Here is a 20,592-nt window from a genome sequence, read left to right on the forward strand (position 1 = left end):
TTTTTTACAGTGTATCTCAAAAATGGCCTGTTTGTTGACATTTCTGCAGCTAGCATGTTTAGCCATAATGTTTAATGCACTTGTGTCCCACATTTTCTTTTCAATGGATTATTTGACTATGTTTAACACACTGAACATCCAATATGTTGTGCACCTCTGTGCCACACAACATTTTCAGTGTAAATTTTCAGCAACTAACTGGCAGCAGCTTCACCTGCAGGATACTATATTTTTTTACAGTATCTTACTGTTTTTAGAAATAGTGTATTAGTAGAAATAAATTTGCAGTATATGACTATATTCTTGTAAATTTACAACACAATACTGTTCAAAGTTCAGTCAGTGAATTACTAAATATTTACACTACACTGTAAAACTTTTTAGTTACAGAACATCCCTCTAAATAATTCTCAGTAGTCACATATTTCTTCCCCCAGATTGCATTGCAATATACATTATGACACTGTATGACATTAATCCAGTGGAATGGTGTTCAGAAGTTTTACAGTGCACGGGAAAGACTCAAACTTTTATTGCCATCGTAGTTACAAGGAAGTTGCAGGTGTGTGTGCCAGCATCACTTCAGTGTTTGCTGAGCAAGCACTGAACAAGTCAGCGTCAGTGCAAACAACAGCAGAGATGAGAGGGTGGAGCACTGCAGCCGCTCCAGCTGAGTGGCACTTTCACAGACACACAAACACACAAACACACCACAAGAAGCATTAAAGCACATCTGCTTTGCTCCTCCTGCTGTATAATGAGCCTACGTCATGATATGTCGTGACATTTGCTAAACTCCCGCCTCTGCATCTGCAGCTGAGCCGTCAGGACAGAACAGAAAACTCACTCTTCACTCCTTCGGCTCAAGGGCACGCTCAGTGTGTTGCCCCGGCTGCCCTGGCCCTCTCTGCGCCCCGGCTGACCCAGCGCTGCGGGGACGGCCTGTATGCGTCATGCCCTTCTGTAGGCATCGCACGCCGGCCCAGTGACTCAGCAAGCGGAGGCAGCAGGGACTCTGGATGTGAAGCAGATTTCTGTGTGTTTGTGTGAAGAAAAAAAAAGAAAAAAACGCAGCTGTCTGAATGAGTGACTCATTGCTGCTTGTCACAGGCTTTGAAGAACTTTTCTCTGTGTCATTTTTTAAAGCTTAAATTGGACGTTATTATGTGATCATGCACATCAGTCCAGGCTTTCATCTAATGCATGACAAAGCATATTCAGCTGTTTGCAGGTTTTGTTCAGAGTTAAGATAAAATGTCATGATGTCGTTTGTCTACTAAAGCCCACACAACATAAAAAAAACTTAAATCAACAGCTATTTAGAAAACAGAACACACAAAACTAACCATAAAAATCAAGAATTACATGAACTAAAATAAACTAAAACTAATGCCAGTGTTGTTAGGACAGTGAAACTTTTTTTTGTGTATCCAGTACTTTGAACATCATGTTTTAAAGCTGATGGTTATCTTTATTGTGTAGCGGTTTACATCTGTGGCTGTCTTTAGGGATTCTACACTGGTCCAATTTTGCTATGAACCTCCTCTAATTAAAGCTGAAAGTCAGTACTTTAGTCTTTATGTGATTCCAAATCCAAGTCCTCAACTTCTAACTTTGAGTATTTCATGACTGCACTATTAATGGTCAGTGTTTGAACCAAAAACGCACAAATTTAGTTCTTGAAGGTGACAAATTCCCAAAGCAGGAGGTCAACAGACTCCACCGGACACATATGACACTTTCCATACGGCCCTGACTGACGGTGTGAATGAGTCAGTGTCATGTTGCTTTCTCTGGTGACCGGAATGTCCCTGACATGTATTCACAGCTCCTAAAAAAGACCCTCAATCCCACCAGGAGAGGCTCGGGATTAATGGGGGTTTCTGGGAATTTAGGGATTTTCCCCTTTTGGAAAATCAGAGTCTTTGATATGGATCACTCAATGTTGACATGTGGATATGAGTGATGCCTGGTGCACTTTGTTACGGTATTAACAAGGACATTATGTGTCATCTCATGCTATTTATTGGTTTTTGTATCCAGTTTAGGATCATCAATGGTTGAAATTGATCCCAGTATGTATTGACAGGATGTTGTGCCATTATAGGGCTAACAGGAGTTTAAGACTCGCCAATAAAGTTGATAAAGATGGTTGGAAGAATAAACAAGTCAATGCATCATACAGAAATATACCGGGATATTGTTTTTAAGATTGTATTTTGGCAGAAAGTTCCTGCTACTGTCGTGCTTTTACAGAATACCGATTTTTAGGAATTGCAACATGTTTGTTTTTTCTTTCATTTTGCAAAATCAACCAAACTTTAAGCCATCACTGCTGCTAAATAAACAGCCATACAAGAATTGTGCCTCGAAAAAAATCAAGTGTAAACATACCAATTATTCCAATAAATTAAAAGTAGATTAAAAGTAAGGATCTGGCGCAACTTGTGATATTTGAGAGACTTTGATACTTGATGCATCAGATATATTTCATCATAAGGTACAGAAAAATATTGATGTTAAGAAGCCAATTCTTTACATAAAGGGCCTGAAATTAAACCTCCTTCCTTTCACTTTGCATGAACTGTCCTGTGAGGTTATAATGACCGCCACTTATCCTCCACGTCACCCTCTTATCCGTTCAAAGAATTCAATTTCGGACATAATTACAATATCGATTCATCAGTCGTTTACAACCCTGGGGAGTTTTGATTAAATGTTCTCTTCAGTATGCAGAGAGCTTCCCTCTGATGTAGAGTCAGTCACACTTCATTCTTGTCTGATAGATATTGAGTCAATATGAAGTCGATACTCCTTCACTAACCGCGCAGCGTATTAAAAAGCCTCTCAGATTAGACGCCTGCTTCTCATCAGCCCCCACCTCTTCTTCTTTTCTGTGACCTTTTGAAGCAATTTTCAGATCACAGAAGCTTCAATAAAGATGTGGTTAAACAGGCACAATCCAGATTAATGCATGTGGGCTTTGGTTTTTTTTTTAGTTATTAACGTGGTCTTTGATTTACAGACATCTGACTGATGTTGAAACATTTGGTCTGTGGTGGGACGGACCTCAGGGGTAGCTGTGTGTCACTGGGGATGGTTACATTATTAATGGCTACAAGTAATTCCTTATGTTAATATTTTGTATCCACATTCTAGTATTCCACATCTTACTGCCACCATATTGTGCTAGAATTGGCTCAAAATACTTTTTAAAAAGTGTGCCTCTGGTGTGAATATGACATAAAATGTTACGTTTTTTAAATTCAAACTATTTACAGTAGTTTGTGAGGATAGCATGTCAGTCAAAGCTTCAATCAGTGATGTTTCTGGCTGCAAGGATGCAGAATAACTCCACAACAGCCTAGACACATTAAGTTGTACTGTTATACAGTCATGGAAAAAAATATTAGACCACCCTTGTTTCCTTCAATTTCTTGTTCATTTCAATGCCTGGTACAACTAAAGTTACATTTGTTTGGACAAATATAATCATAACAACAAAAATATCTCATAAGAGTTTATTTTAAGAGCTGATATCTAGAATTTTTTTTATGGTTTTCTTGTTAAGGATTTTGGTTATTATCAAGAAAACCATGGAAAATGTCCAGATATCAGCTCTTAAATTAAACTCTTATGAGATATTTTTGTTTTTATCATTATATTTGTCCAGACAAATGTAACTTTAGTTGTACCAGGTATTGAAATGAACAAGAAATTGAAGAAAAATGGTCAAAATTGTTATTTTCCATGAATGTATATACACTGTTATGCATATACTTATATACTGTTGTTATGGTTAACATCATCGGTGGAGGAAGTATTCAGATCCTTTACTTAAGTAAAAGTACTAATACTAGTTAAGTAGTTACCAACGCCAGAGCCCCCTCAGTATCTAACCCCCTCCAAACATCTACCTTTGTTCGTGAGGGGACCAAGATAAGCAGGAGGATGCCAGCAGCAACTGAGTATAGTAAGCTCCATGCAGCTTGTGACTGGAAGACCAGACCTGGTATTCTGGTCCCCATCTGTTAGGAAGATCTTTATTGTCGAACTCACTGTACCTTGGGAGGATTCGGTAGATGAGGCGTACGAAAGGTAACACCTACGCTATGTTGAGAAGCGGGTTCATAGTGACATCTACCAGCAGATTGCTGAAGGACCTGGGAGTCAAAGGCCAGAGCTTATGCCTAGCCATCAAAGCTGCATCAGAGGCAGCGGAGAGAAGCAGCCAATGGCTCTGGCTGAAGCGGAAAGACTCCTACTGGTCCCCCAAGAAGCAGACTAGGATGACACAGAGGGGTGCGCTTCTGGGATGCTGGAAGTCACTGTTGAACCCTCTGGAGGTGCTTAAATCAACGAAACGTTGATGAAGGAGGTTGTCCACTTGAAAACCTCTCTGTGTCATCAGCATGGTCAATAACAATATTCTTTTGTTAAGTGCTGGCACATAAAGGATAACTCCATCTCGTCCTGTGTTTCTTTAACCACACTGTTAAATTACTCCACTACATGTAAGTAAAGTCCTGCATTCAAAACTTACTGAAGTAAAAGTACAAAAGTATCGGCATCAAAATAATTTAAATTATCAAAAGTAAAAGTCCTCATCGTGCAGAACGGACCAACTCAGATATTCCAGCTATATATTTGCATTTAAGCAATTAGTAAATCAGTCGCAAAAACCAAAACAAGAGTTGCTGGACTTGTTCCATAGGGGAGGATTCTGTAGAGCTAGGCTCGTTCAAAGTAGAAATAATGATATTATTATTTTCTTCTTTTAATAGATTTAATCTAGATCACATAGCTAAAGTGCTTTAGCCCGGCATGTTTCCTTTTACACTACCTGAGATATCACATTTAAAGTCTGGCCCTTGTGTTTTGGCTGAGAGGAAGACATCAGAGACACAAAAAGTGTTTTGAAAAGTTGAACTTTCAAGACTTAAAAGGCAACTTGTTGTGACTTGCCCACTTCCCCTTTCCTTTCCTCTCACAGCCTCGCCGTGCCCTCCCTCAGGCAGTCTGACCCCCTCTCTGGTGGTTTCCACCTCTGTGACTGACAGTTCCCCATTTCACCTCCAGTTTAATTACACTCCAACCCCTCAATTTACCTGCCCGAAACTACTTCAAAGGAAGCTCTCTCTCACATTCTCACACACACAAAAGCTCCTGAACAGTGCACTTCCTCTCCTCCTCGACCAGCTGAGAGTGAATTGAAAGGATGGAGCCTAATCCTGCTGCTGGGAGGCTTTTTTAGCTCCGCGTGTCACTCAAGAGGCTTTTTATAACTGTGCATTCGTGTTTGGGTATGCAGCTTGTGTGATTTAAACGCCGCTCCGAGGCTCTTTGTGTTTAATGTGTGGTCGTGTACTCTCATAAACCTTTTGCATCTGAGCTTGTGCGTGGAGATGAGTATATGTATGTGCGTGTGAGCTTTGAAGTGTGCACACCTGTTGTAAGCCATCATGAGAGCAGTGATTCATCCGATGAGTAGTGTGGCAGAAAAGCTCCGGGTCTGTTTACAGTGCAAGCACAAAGAAACAAGGGTCACAACCGTGTCACACACCTCGCCATGCGTGTTCTGTGTTCGTGTTTGTGCTTGTGCACTCATTCAGCACTAATAGATGCACTTAAATTTCACAGTTATTCTTGAGAAAGAAGATTAGAAACCAGGTTAGTGGGAGAGAGATATGGTTGCACAGCAAATAGATACCAGGTGATAACCAGGGGTGTAAAGATACATCGATATAGATCAATAAAATGATTCATGTGTGAATAACCCAACTGCATTGATGTATTTTGACAGTCTCACTGTATTGTTTTGAGTAAGTAAGTAACCGGAGCACAAAGATAGAACCTGTCTTGGGAAGGGTCTATGTTCATATTTAAAAGATCATCACAGGCTCTTTTAGGAAGCCCATTAAAAACATTTGCACTTATATGCACTTTGACACTTTATAGTTAACTATAAAGTCTTTTTTTATTCTTTGCATTAAAAGAATTCATTGTTTTTCATTCAGATATCTGGAAGAATTCAGAATTGAAATGGTAAAATCATATTTTAGTTGTTTTTTGTGAGTTGATGTAGATGTAACAGGATGTGTTGAATGGGTGTTAAATATGATATTATGTCATATTGCTGAATTGAATTGAATCTGAGTCATATCACAGCAGACTTTTTGATATTGGCAAATATCTTGTTGTTGTCCAATGAATCGATCTAGTTATCTGTTTACTGTAAAGTTGGCATATATGTAACAGCTCAGAAATCAGATTTGTCCCAAACTCGTTATCTTATTTTCGAGTATTATAAATGAATCCACATTTTTAATATTACAAATCATACTCAGTTGTGGATAGGGTTGCAAAGTGATAGAAGATTTCCAGTAATTTTCCAGAAACTTTCCATGAAATGTTAAGCTGGGGAATTTTGGAAATATTAAAAAAATAGGAACTATTGAATTTTATTGGAAATTGGGGTCAATTTAAACAAACTGTATCATACCCAAACATAAATATAAACATTTTCTATTTTCATAAGCAGACATCCATGCAAAATAATACAAAAAAAAAAAAAATTAAACCGAGTTATTTGTAAGTAAAACCTTATCAAGTTTTAATTACTTTATTGAACAATTAATTATTTCTTTGAACAACAAAAACATGAATGTTGAGTTAAATATTATATAAATATATTTAAGTTCCTTGTTACGGGCCAACCTTCAATTTTGTAAAGTCCTGGTTTATTCTCGTTAATTCCCATAAATTCCTGTTATTTCTCATGAAAAGTTTCCAACTTGAAAAATTCCCGGAAGTTTGCAACTCTAGTTGTTGAAAAGACAGACTAATAGATCCTATTTTCAGTTACTCTGCTCTGAATGCCATTATTTTTAATATAATGATGCATCACTATGATTAATGAGTATTTGCTTAATCCTGCAACACTGCTGTCACAGCGATACTTTCCTTTCATGCATATGTGTGCATGTAAAAAGCGGGAATAACTGCATGGTAGAGAAACTTATTCAGGAGAAATCTAGCTTGAAAAATCAGGTTTCTCTTTTACATGACACAGTAGAAACCAGATCACTGCAGGCAGCAGACAGTAACCCTCTTACTTAAACACACTGATTCTCTCTCTCCTTTGTCGTCTTTTTTTCCACCTGACTGGTATAACAGTTTTCAGGAGTGTGAGACATACTGTAGAGGGAGAGGTGTCTTTATTTAGCTGAGCTGTCACACATGTTTCAGATCCCTGAGGGAGGAAAAACTGCTCTGAAGTTCCACTTGTTAAACAGAGTCTCTGCAGGTTACAGACAAACCTGACAATGCTGCAAATCAAGATGGATTCATGCTCAAAAATAGCTTCTTCTTTTATTAGGAATAATTTTCTCTGCAACTTCACTTCAACCTTTGTGTGCCTTTTTTTTGTATCTCATCAGAAATAGAAACTCTCTTGATGAGAGAGAGGGAGTAAAAAAGGGAGAGTTTGGCGACTAATTATGAAGGAAGCTATTCAGATTATTCAGATGCTTGCTCTGCCCCCCTCCTCTCCTTCCCCCAGGCAGTGAAGGGTCTTTTCTGTCCCCAGAGAGTGATGTCAGCATGGCCCATTGAAAACAGCCGCCGTGCGCTGTGAGATGAATGCCCTGGCTGAGCACAATGGCCCCAATTTGAATACCACGCGGATATATGCCAGATCGGAGCCCCAACAAAAGAAAGAGGGCTACTCTGCTCCCTTTCACCCATGTTGTTATTTTATTAGAGTCGTAAATTTGCTTCAACCATTTATACCTTTTGTAGTTTTCAAGTGTTTATGGAGTTTGAAACACGTGGACGACCTGACGGGGCTGCCCCTGTTTTGGACTAGTTTTTATTTTTGTTGGCTCGTTGCTGAACGGCGTGGCTTGTGTTTGTGTCTGACCACAGATCTACACGGACTGGGCCAACCACTACCTTGCCAAGTCAGGACACAAGCGTCTGATCAAGGACCTGCAGACAGACGTGGCAGACGGAGTGCTGCTGGCTGAGATCATCCAGGTCGTAGGTAAGGAAAACACACTTTTAATTACACATTCTGTAAAAGGGAAACCAGCTCTGATCACGTGGCTACTGAAAAGAACATGAAACACGTCATTAGTCAGTTTTAAAGATGTGACTGACCTTTACCAAACAAATAGTTGCATTTCTGTCTAAATGAGAGACACCATTAACCAATAACAAACTTCTTCTGAAAGAGTTATTGTTAAAAGAGTGTAGCATTTTTAGCTGATGCAATGACGCTGCAAAAAGTTTGTTTACTACTGCACCACTGAATAGTCTTCTTAAATCAGTTGCAGATAGAAAACAACATTTGAGAAAACAAAATTAATCGTTTTCAGGTTTTCTGTGAGGCTCATGAGTAAAGTTGGATTCATTTTAGCTCTGAAAATGTCATTTTCTCGCTCAGAAAAAAAAAAAAAAAAAACTGATAGGGATCTGTTGTGTTATGAGATTTAAACGTCTTTGGTGAGAATGTCTAACAGAAGTATGTCCTTAGAACAAACTGCAGAATTGCCAGAAATAGAAATACTATATAAGAAAACAAAATAGGGAAAGAAAATGTCAGAGAAGTCAAGTCAGGTCATCTTACTTTTAGAGAAAAGTTTAAAAACAGCACTCAGTTGAATCATTGAGCTGTAAATTTACACAATAAAAGTTAAAAAGGACAGAAATTTATTTATGATACAATTTCAAATAATATTGCCATACATAAAACTCCCAGAAAGCCAGAAAAAACAAGGCTAGATTTAAAACATTTGATGTAGAAGGAGGAAGTTCCATAACAAAAGCCTCTAAAACAGTAAAAGAGCAAATAGCTGATGTCTTCTACTACATATGAATTAGAATCCTGCTTTTATTGGTGGATCAACTGTTCACAACCTAATAAAACAAACGTCTTTTTCAAGCTGACTAACATGCATTTTATAATTGATTCACTCGTGTGTTCAAAGTGTCTCATAAATGAATAGGAGAGATTGTAATACCACAACAGAAGTAAAGCGCTGCTCTGTGTTCATGCAACAGCAGAACTATGACGATATTCAGCCTGCAGTCTGTTAAAGTGGGCTGCTCCTCTGTGTTTCTGACCCTCACCCTCGTGTGTATCATCATCAGTCTTGTCATTTCGTCCTCAGCCTGTCATTTCATGTGTCGACAGCCTTAAGGCTGCAGCAGACGACACCAGCTGACCGGTGACTCAGCATGTCACTGACTCTGCCTGCTCCCGGCTCGATCCCCGCGTCTCTGACCCACATTTATACTTCCTATAAATCAGAGAGAGGTCTTACTGTTCTCAGTGGAGCTGCTGCATGTGATTCTGGCTCATGCTCCAGGCCTTTTATTCATATATTTACATCACATGCTTTAGAGTCTCCTCCACTCATAACTTGTCAGCTGCTGAAGTTATTCTGATTATTTCAGGAGTGTATTTGCAAAAACTATAACAGTTAATTCTGCGAGGACTGTAGAGGATCTGAGCTTGAGTCAGTCAGCCCTTTTCTGAAATACTCCCAGGAACTTTAAACTCAGGAACTAAATGTTATGTTAGTGTATTTCTGTTTGACAGATTGAACCAGCGATGAATCAAAAAGTGGCAGAGAAGATTTACATTTTGGGTTTTTATTTCCATATTTTTACTCATAGGTTTCTAAAGAGACATTGTGATGTTTAGTTAGATGGCTCCGGCTGTCACAAACTTGACAGTGCCTGACTCCTCCTAACTCCTGGTTAATCCAAAAATTGGCAAAGAGATGGAGCCTGGGTGGGCCGAATGAAGCCTTGTTACTGAAACACACTACTTGTGGCGGTACACGTCCGTCACTCAAACCACTATGCCCTTATTATAAAAAACTTTAAGCCTTAATGTGATTTAAATGGGTGAGTTATATAAAAATTCACCGCCCGTACAGTGAATGTAAAATTCAGTGATGAGACCAAAACTTATTTTTTGTACCAGGCTGTAAACATGTTTATTTCTACTGCAAATGTGGACTTTCTCACATGAAGTAAGGTGGCAATTCAAAATACTTTTGACAACATACAAAAATAATTCAGAAAAAGTTTTCCACGTAAGTTAAATCTATCAGTCCCAAAGGCTGAAAGGTAATTTACTTTTTGGATATTGTGATGTATGTATACCAGCCAGCAGAGTAAAGATGTAGACAGGGAGATAGGAAATGCCAGAAATATCCACGTGTCTTATAGTTTTTTTGTTGAGTTTTAATATGGAAAGATCTAGAAGAATTGTACATGTAGGTCTTGGTTAGTCGGTAACGCTCCATACTTCATCAGCACTGAACCTAATTATTCCTGGAACATCACAGAGTTTAGAAAGGAGACTTTTAATGGCTCATGAAGTAAAACTTGAATCAGGTTTAAAAAGTAAGTAACCTTCATTAGCTTTGTTAAAATATTTCTGTGTCCCAGAAAATGTTCATGTGGAAAAGTGGCATGAAGTTTGATCCCCCTCAGTCAGTTTTCTCACAACATCGACAGCTGACCACTGCTGCTCTGCTCTCATTTTAAACCAACACGAGCTGCCGACATCCACTCACCTGCTCTGCCTCTCTGCCTGCTGCCTCCCATCCACTGGGAACAAACCTCACACCACATAATCGCTGGTGAAACTGGAGCAGCCTGCTGGTGTTAGAGCAGCCATACTGGGACCGGATGTGGCACCTGTTTAGCTGTTTGACCAACTCGCACTCAAGGTCAGGACTTTGGAAGAGGGAAACTTCCAGATCAAGGACATCAGAAAGTTCTTCTGGCAGAGAACTGTCCTTGAGGCGAACAGATCTGTGACCTTTTTTTAAAAACGTTTTACTTGTGTCCCCAGCTCCCAGTTGTGGGATTCTTTGCTCTTCTTCTTCATACAGTCCAACTGCTGGTTTGTAAGCTGTTCCTCTGCACAAGTCAACCAGGCAAAATGTGTCTGGTTATTGGTTTTCTTATTTTTGGAAAATTTATTTTGCGTATCTCAAAATCACAGCTCTCTCTTGTGGGTGTCACCACAGTGTGCAATTTCTCAGGAAGCACACAGACCACAGCCAACAGCAGTAAATCATTAATCATGTAAATGTGTTAACACGTTTAAATTAGTCTGAAATGATACTTTGCACGTTTGCAAAAAAAATAAATCATTATGATGTGGATGAAGTTTACCAGGCTCATCAAAAACTCCTCCACACTTCATTACTTTACTGATGTCCCAGTAAATAAACAGACACCAATGTTGTTTATACAGTCGGGAAAACAGCTTTGACATCCCATCAGCTAACGGATAGGAATTAATGTCAAAAGTTATTTTCCAGAAGAAAAATAAAGTAATTGTATCTACCATCCACTTGGCCAAAACTGCACCCTGTAATTGATCATTTGCATTCAGTTAACTTTCTACTGTTTCAAAGTTACTGATATCTAGTTTCTAAATGTAGCTTTTCATCATGAATCAGAATATGTTAAATATGTTATTAAAGAGATAAAAAAACTATATCTTTATTTGCTTTATCAGCTCAGCACAATATAATTTAAAGCCATTTTTTTTTAACTTTTACTCCTCACCCCTTTAAACATTAACCCTCTGAAATCTTGGGCTATTATGCGCAACCTCACCTATATGTCCTGATAATTCATTTTTAACTTTGACTTACTCAAAGTAAAAAAAAAAAAAAAGGAAGAAACATAAGGAAAACGTAAAATCTGATCTTGAAAATTATGTTTCACACACAAAAATTTAAATGTTGCATATATATGAATATGAACACAGGTTGCAAATATAACATATAAGAAGTAAAGTGAGGACAATATCTAGTTCTATATTTTTATACTAAATATATTTGACATTATCTCCGGTTTTACTTGGCAGAATATCTTCAAAAAAATATCTGTTATAGAGTTTCAAGCCAGAAATTTAGAGGGAAGCTGATGGCAAGACTCAATGTTGCTTCATTTTTGCTTCCTGTCATGAAGAAGTAATATGCAGGTTGTTTCATGGACTCCAGAGGGTTAAGGAAAGGAAGGAGCTTGCTTTGGTTGAACTACTTACTAAATGTGGACATATGCAACCTGTGACCAGGGGTCATAAGTCAATATCGCTTTATTTTAAGGGGTCACGATCCAAAATGTTTGGAAGCGGGTCATGAAAGGTCATTTAGTCCAGTGAGTGTCTGCAGGGACTTTTATATGTGTGTTAGCAGAAAAAAACACTTTTAAGACATTAAAGAAATCCATCCACTGGACAGGAAGATGAGTATTTTCTCGCAGGGTACTTGGTGCAGTACGTGGGCCAGAGGTGGAGCTCCATTGTGGGCCCCACTATGCCCTCTGATGCAGGAGGCCGTGCTGTTGGCACAGTTGTCAGCTGTGAGCTGACGATCGTGTCTCAGCTGCTGTGGGCTGGGCCTCTAATAGATGGGAGGAATCCTTAACACAACACACACACACACACACGCCCCCTTTTGAAAAGGAGCAGCACAGCACACATCTCGGTTGGGCCCCCAGCGGCCCCGTTCCCATTTTCTGTGACCAGATAGTGTTTCATGTGTCAGCGGGAGGGGAGAGGAGAGGAGGGGGGTCACAGTCACCGGGATGAACACCTCTGCTCTCCTCACTCAGCCAGCAACTGTCTGGGACACACACACACTCAGGGACTTCCACTGAAAGAGAGGATTACATCAAGCGAACACGCCTGAAAACACTTCTCATTCTTTCATCTCTCTGTCTCTCTGCAGCCAACGAGAAGATTGGCGACATCAATGGCTGTCCCAAGAGCCGCTCTCAGATGGTAAGTGACCTTCTAAGTTTGTTTTGGCAGAACATCGTGAAATTCACCTCTGTGTGTGTTTGAGCACTTCTTTCATGTCCCATCTCGCCGACTCATGTGGTCCTCTTTGGGAGCTGCGCTGCAGAAGTCACTGGTGAATAGTTAGTCCATTTATTTTTACTTTTTGTGGTCTTGCGGGCTGCCGTCCGTGAAACCTCTGGCTCAGACTTCTGGCAGTTGGCGCTCAGTTGAAAGCAGCGCAGGGTTTTGGTTTTGGGGCCAGTTTTGCCTCATCTTATTACACTTGCAAAGAAGAGAGCATTCCTCTCATCTCCTGGAGGAGAGCAGGACCAGAGCATCAGAGCTGATAATGTTTACATGTTGTGATTCTGTCCACAGTGACATTTAGCAAATATGTAGGTGGGATTTCCTTTGTAAGGCTGCTGGTGGGACCTCAGTGTTTTTTCACACTTTTGTGTTCTCTGTGAGAAATGAGCCGGCAGAGCCCAGGGCAGGGCTGCCCTCCGCTGAATGTGAAGGGTCATAAATTGGGCCAGTGTGCCAGCTGAGGGGGCTATTTTTGGCCACCAGCCAGACTACTGAGGCCTCTCAAAGCACCCGGGAGAGACATACACACCCATAGTTAACAACTGAGGAGGAGGTGGAGGCACAGCTGATCGCTGAACCCTTCCTCTGCATTGTACACATGCACCCACTGTACTTTAGAGGAAATCCTGTTCAGATTGATCAGATTCTAGTGTTTTTATAGTGCTCTGTTTCCATGCAGTGATAGTGCTCTATTTCTGTGTTCTGCCATGTTTTAGGTTGTGGTGCAGGTTTTATTATGTCTGGGTGATTATTGAAGTATATATCAGTCAGGATCTATTCTCAACATTTATTACAATACAGAGGTGGGGCTTGCAGCAGGAACCACAATCAACTTAGTCTGGCTCTAAGTGAGTCCAGCGGTCAAAGTCATCCTGGATAACTGGTATCCAAACTCTGGTTATAGCTGGAATCAGTTCAGACAGAGAGTGGTGCTGCAGCAAAAGAGATGGCCAGAGGTTATTTTTCTAAACCAAAATCCCAAAAATGTGATGTGAGAAGTTGATGAGGATTTGAAAGTTAGAAACACTCGTTGTTCTGCAGGATCCCAGTCCTTTGTGCTCTATTTAGTAGTGTTAATGAAAGTGAAAAATACTTTGTGTGTCCGCCCCCTGATTCGGATCTGCTCCAAAATGTGTTTGATTCTTTCTTGGCTGATGCTTCACCCTTCTGCCAAGTTTCATTAAAACCAGGCCAGTAGTTTTTCTGTAATACTGCTGACAAACAAACAAACATCACTGAAAACATAACCTGGTGAATAATTATAATAAAAGCAGGGCATTCCAGACGTCCCTCTCCCCAGCCACAATGTCCAGCTCCTCCTGGGGGACCTCGAGGTGTTCCCAGGCCAGGAGAGAGATGTAATCCTTCCACCGTGTTCTGGGTCTTCACCGGGGCCTCCTACCAGTTGGACGTGCCCGGAACACCTCTAACGGGAGGCGCCCGGGAGGATCCTTACCAGATGCCCAAACCACCTCAACTGACTCCTTTCGACGCGAAGGAGCAGCGGCTCTACTCCGAGCTCCCTCCGGATGTCTGAGCTCCTCACCCTATCTCTAAGGCTGAGCACAGCCACCCTACGGAGGAAACTCATTTCAGCCGCTTGTATCCGCGATCTTTTTCTTTCGGTAACTACCCAAAGTTCGTGGCCATAGGTGAGGGTTGGACCAGTAAATCGAGAGCTTTGCCTTCCGGCTCAGCTCCTTCTTCACCACGACGGTCCGGTACAACGCCCGCATCACTGCCGATGCCGCACCAAACCGTCTGTCCATCTCACGCTCCGTTCTACCCTCACTCGTGAACAAGACCCCGAGATACTTGAACTCCTTCGCTTGAGGCAGTACCTCTCTCCCCACCCAGAGGGGGCAGCCCACCGTTTTCAGGCAGAGAACCATGGCCTCAGACTTGGAGGTGCTGACTCATCCCAACCGCTACGCACTCGGCTGCAAACCGCCCCAACGAGTTTGCAGGTTTGGATTGTGTGGATTCATTTTCTCATAACATATAGGGTTTAGTTTTTATTTTGATTTATCATCAGAGACACATAGAACAACACACTATCATCCAAAGGCATTTTGTGTAAAGGCATGTATATGTAACTGTATGTAATGAATCTTAACAAGATTGAAATGCAGCTTTTATACATCATTCTGTTTACATTTATGTCAAACTATCCCTGCATTTGCTCAGTTTTAAAACACTACGTAAGTCCGGAACATAATTTTCCTGAACTATAAATTAATCAAAATGTCATTACACTGCATCAGTTAACATGGTGATCTACTTGGCTAAAAGTGAGCTCAGTGATACCAGAAAATCTGAGTTAATTTCACAATCACTACAGAAATAAATGCCCAAAGTTACGTTTCAAAATAGCTCACTTCCTTCTTCTACTTCCTGTCCCACTCACTATAAATTAGACCTTTCCCATTGGTGCTGATTACGCCCCCCAGTCGCCTGTAATTGAGCGTTTTGCTCTCTTTGGTCTCGGTGGTCTGGGCGTCTCTTTGTGGTTTCGTCCTGCTGTTATCAGCACGCTGTCATCTGCAAATACAGCAGCTTATTTTTCTTTAAGGACAAGAAAATTGCAGGACACATCTGAGACAATTCAAGTGGCTCCAAATAAACTAAATGTCTTTGATTATGTCCTTGTTGTTCATGGACGGTGTGTGTGTCAATCAGGAGGGAAACAGGAATTATATTTATAGTGTGCATTCAAGCAATGAGATATTGTTTATTGGATAGTGGCTGTCAAAAGCTGCTTTTATTTTGCTTGGATGAGCTTAGTTCTTGCACTGTGTGTGTGTGTGTATGTGTGTGTGTGTGTGTGTGTGTGTGTGTGTGTGTGTGTGCGCGGCTTTGTGTGTGTGTGTGTGTGAGAGAGAGAGAGTATTTTTGGATGGCTGTGTATAATCTCAGTAGGTTTGTTAGCTTTAAAGCAAAATCTGAAGCACTCAAGCAGCGCTAAGGGCAGGTGCAACCACAGTCATTATGCAAATGTCTGCTTTGTGTGTTGTCATACTGTCAAAACAAACACACACACACACACACACACACACACACACACACACACACACACACACACACACACACACACACACACACAGGTCCTGTGAGTTTAGTTGGCAGGCAGCTGGGGTGGAGGAGTATGAGAGCCCACTTTTCCTGCACTTGATTTCATTGCTTTCAAACCTCCAAAGCTTCCAAAGCTGCTGCCAATTACCACCACTTGACTTAACCTCCGCCTCTAAACGAATAAACATGGAAATCAGCTCCATCAGCGGAATAAACTGCAGCACTCTCACCTCACTCTCATGCTCGCTGATTAGCATGCTGGCCGTCCGAGCTGCAGCGAGAAGCTGTTTTTACAACTGTCACATCCTCGTTAAACGGACCCCCATCGTCGGGTCACTCCTCTACCACCCAGTCAGGCCTGTGTGTGTGTTTGTGTGCGTGTGTGTGTGTGTATGTTTGCGTGTGTTTGCGTGTCTGTCTGTGTGGGTTCAGCAGCGCAGAGCGAGGGTGTGATCTGACACTGAGCTGTTAAAACCACACAGGATCCCACGCACACACAAAGGCACACAAACAAACACACACAGCTTCTGAAAGTTACTAGAGTTCACCTGCTGAAGGCTGAGAAAAAACAGTGACCAACAGAAATGTCCCCATAATCCTCATTTCATTCTGGTGCTGGATTCATTTACTTAATTCACTTGAGCTACTATGGAGCAGCTTTTTGAAGTTAAGCTGAATTTTAAGGGACTGTTATATTGTCAGAAAGTAGTTCAAATGAAAGCTGGCAGCGTGTTGAACTAGGACACTGTTTCCTCAAAGAGTTGTTGCTTTTGTGTTTATAAATGGATTTTATTTCTATGCTTTTATCACTACAAATTAAATTCCTTTCACTTACATTGTATGAAGATTGAAGCGACAGATAAAGCGGCATTTGCCCCATTTATGGTCGCTTTGGTCAGAGTCAACAAATATTTAGTTAGTCATTTTCTCATGCTTTTTTATGCTGAATTACTTATTTCCAAGAGTCTAATGAGCACATCTTGGATAAACATTTAAAGTGTTGCTTTTGCATGATTCTTTGTAGAGAAACTCAGTTTTGCAGTGATTAATCAACAAAATTGTGTTTCTATGAACCAAGAATTTCTTTAGTCAAGGACAGCCATAGATATCTCAAAGCTTGAACATTTTAATGAACTGGCACTTAAATTACATTATTTCCTCAACAGGTTAGATTATGTAAATGTTATAGCTATATTAATAATAGAAATGTATGACTGGTTGATTGATTTCCTTTGTTTTAGTGCCCAACCCTCATAGGTTTACAAGACACCATAAATGCAGTTGCAGTGTTATATTCCAGGTTATTTTAACAGCTCGCTCTTAAACTAAAATATTCTGCCTTCTCTGCTAAAGCTTTGCAAATAAAATCTGCTACAGAAAGTTTCCCTTCCTGAAGGACGAATCTTTATTCATGGTCATCCAGCTAAAATGAATCAGGATAAATGGAGGTCATGCAACTAAAAATCATTAAAAACATCCCGTTTGTACTGGTATACAGGACAGTAAAACAAGAAGAAAAAGATTAACCTCATACTGAACTTCACAACAAACACAGTCCTCCTCTTGAGTGGCATTAAACCTGCTGTGTATGGATAATCCATTACACATATATTCACAAATGCATGGATGAGCCATGCAGTGCTTCACACTAAGCTTATTTACTGGATATTGTGGAAGAAAGAGAAAGTGAAAGAGTCAGGTTTTCTATTTGTTTTATGGTTTTATTCAGGATCGTGTTTCTTAGGAACACTCTTGGGTTTAATTATTACCTGTATTTTTAAAGCTTGACTGTTTTTTTTCTCTCCAATGGGCGTTTTTCTGCTGCAGCAAAGAGAGAGGGAGAGGTGATGGAGGTATAGATTTAGGTTTTATTTTGATCTATTTGTCAAAAACTTCTGCAGTTTTAGAACAAGTCACTATCACCCAAAGTCTTATAGTGTAAAAGCATCTACACATATGTAATGAAAATAACCTTTCTGGTTAAAAGGCAGCTTTTAATCATCTTTTTTACAACCAGATTTGACACCAGGAAAGTCAGAACTTTTATTGACTATTTTTTTATGAAGTGGCTGGACAGGAATTGGGTTGTTGGCAAGTTTTAATAAGATCTTTTGAATAATAACTTCTCCATAGCAGGTTGGCCTGACAGCATCAGTTACAGAGTCGGTTAAAAACTGAGCTTTGTGATACCAGAAAATATGCTTTCAGTTAAAACTAAGCAAACAAAACAACAGAAATAAATGCACAAAGTTACAGTTTTTTAGCGTTTTTTCTGCTGCAGCAAAGAGAGAGGATAGAGGTGACGGAGGTAGACTGACAGATAGAAGTCACACAGGTGGAAACCAGCAGGACCAGGTGTTTAATGATCTTCATGAAAAACACACTGGAGGAAACACTGACAGTCAGAGAGGAATGTTAAATGGAGATGCATTGTGTGTGGCAAACTGGCCTTTTCCTCATGATTATTTCACCTTCAGCTGCAGTGTCAGGGCAGATCTGGTTTCATCTTTGACGCAGATGAATGTTTGTGTTTGTGATGATGGTGAAGCTTTACGCAGGTAAGCAGGACAAGACCCAGAAGATGTTTTATCAATGATTCAGCAGGCTGGTAAATGTTTGATCAAAGGGAGCGGTGCTTTGTGTGTGTGTGTGTGTGTGTGTGTGTGTGTGTGTGTGTGTGTGTGTGTGTGTGTGTGTGTGTTAGAGCTGGAGCTGGAGAAATCCCCAACATGCGTCAGCTGGTCAGGACTCAGGTGATCACGTGACGGACTGAATTCAACAGCTGCTGTTCCCAGGCAACAAAATATACCCAACCCTGAATCTTTTAATCTCAGAGACCTTTATCGGCAAATATAACACAGTTTGTCTTCCTCATGCTAACTTCAGAGCTCTGGGCTTCAAAGACACAGCACCTAAAATAGGTGGACAGAATAACAGAAACACAGGACTCAATAATGCAATCAAACACAACAGCGCTGCAACAAAAGCCACGACTGCAAAAATATTATTGTTCTTTATTATTTTTTCTACGTTGTGACTTGCTGCCTTCAAATCAATGAATCAATCACTTAATCGGACATTATTTGTATCGTAATCTTCATACAAATACATTTAAATATAGTAATTCACATAAAACATATATTATATAGATATATAATATTTAAACAAAATACAATTATACATAAATAAATAAAATAGAATAGAATAAATAAATAAGTAGAAAAAAATAAGTAGATGAATACATTAATAGTAATAATAAAAATTAATAATATTAATAATTGCTATAATAATACTAATAATAGTAATAATAATAATTGTAATAATAATAATAATATCAATTATAATATTATTGTTATTATTATTATTATTATTATTATTATTATTATTATTATTATTATTATGAAGCATTAAACCAATTAAAGATTACACTAAAACAAAAAAATAGACTAATAAATAAAGCTCTATAAAAAGCCTGACTAAAACAGTTAAAGACAATAAATAAATAAATAGAATGATAATACTCAGTTAGTAGTATTGATTAATTAGTAGGTATTGAGTTTTAAAATGAAGTTGTGTTTAACGTGTTTAAGCTATATGAATGCCATCCATTTACCAATTTTAGACATATGGAGTTTCTCTTAAAAATTATGACGTAACCAGCATGCCAATGGTCATGTTATTTTGTCCATCTCTCTGTGCATGCATGTATATACAGAGAAATTTGTTACATAAGTGAGTCATCTGTTGCAGTAACAGTCAGCCCATTCATTGGGAAATCTGACTCAACAGTTTGCAAAATTATACAATAAATGATTCCCAAAAACCTCAACCTTGGGAAATAAATTGGCTTCTATTAACTGAAAACAAATTTGCAAACAAGCAAAAACAACCCAACAGTGTTTTTCTTTTTCAGACTACAAATTAAATCATCTCTGCTTTAATTATTCTGCTCACAGTTCAGCAGGGAGACGCTGATGTAGCCAGAGGAAAGTGTTGTTTTTATTTGTGTCAGCCAGAGGACAATTAGAACATCTGAGACTGTATTAACAAAGCAGTTTATTAATAGTAATAATGATAATAATAGTAATTTTTATGAACCGAAAACACTAGCACACATGTTTAGATGTGCTGAAATTAAATGAGTGCATACACACTGCAATCATAAAGTGATTATTGGCATGATTATAGACACACAGCAAGTCTATAAACATGCATTTCTAGAAGCAATAAGACAGAATATGCAGCCTGAAGTTGGTGTGTGTCTTATTTTGCATCATTATACCTGCTGGGGCATCATTTTTTTAATCAATAAGCAGTGAGAACCAGCACGTCCCTGAGGTGGTGAAACCTCTGCATACATTTCTCAGTCAAAAAAAAAGAGAATTATTGAGGTTGATGTCAGAGTTCTGCAGGTGAGCTGGTAGCTGTAATCTGTGAACCCTCCTGAGAGAGACAAGTGTGTGTGTGTGTGTGTGTGTGTGTGTGTGTGTGTGTGTGTGTGTGTGTGTGTGTGTGTGTGTGTGTGTGGGCAGATTCTGACAGATTCAAGCACACAGTCATACACACACATGCACAGGAACACACACACACTGACAGAACGTTTTCTCACTTCC

General features: G+C 39.6%; 1 protein-coding gene across 2 annotated transcripts in view; it reads left to right on the top strand.

Moving 5' to 3' along the window:
* The window catches only part of nav2a (neuron navigator 2a), a 132,923-nt gene that overhangs the window by 22,526 nt on the left and 89,805 nt on the right, over nucleotides 1-20,592 (top strand). For both annotated transcript variants that reach the window (XM_059347371.1, XM_059347378.1), the window contains exons 2-3: nucleotides 7,927-8,044; nucleotides 12,768-12,820. In XM_059347371.1, coding sequence (XP_059203354.1) covers nucleotides 7,927-8,044; nucleotides 12,768-12,820 — 171 coding nt within the window. The remainder of the gene's footprint in view (nucleotides 1-7,926; nucleotides 8,045-12,767; nucleotides 12,821-20,592) is intronic.

The sequence above is a fragment of the Centropristis striata genome, chromosome 2 (assembly GCF_030273125.1).
Source record: "Centropristis striata isolate RG_2023a ecotype Rhode Island chromosome 2, C.striata_1.0, whole genome shotgun sequence".
Taxonomy (NCBI): domain Eukaryota; kingdom Metazoa; phylum Chordata; class Actinopteri; order Perciformes; family Serranidae; genus Centropristis; species Centropristis striata.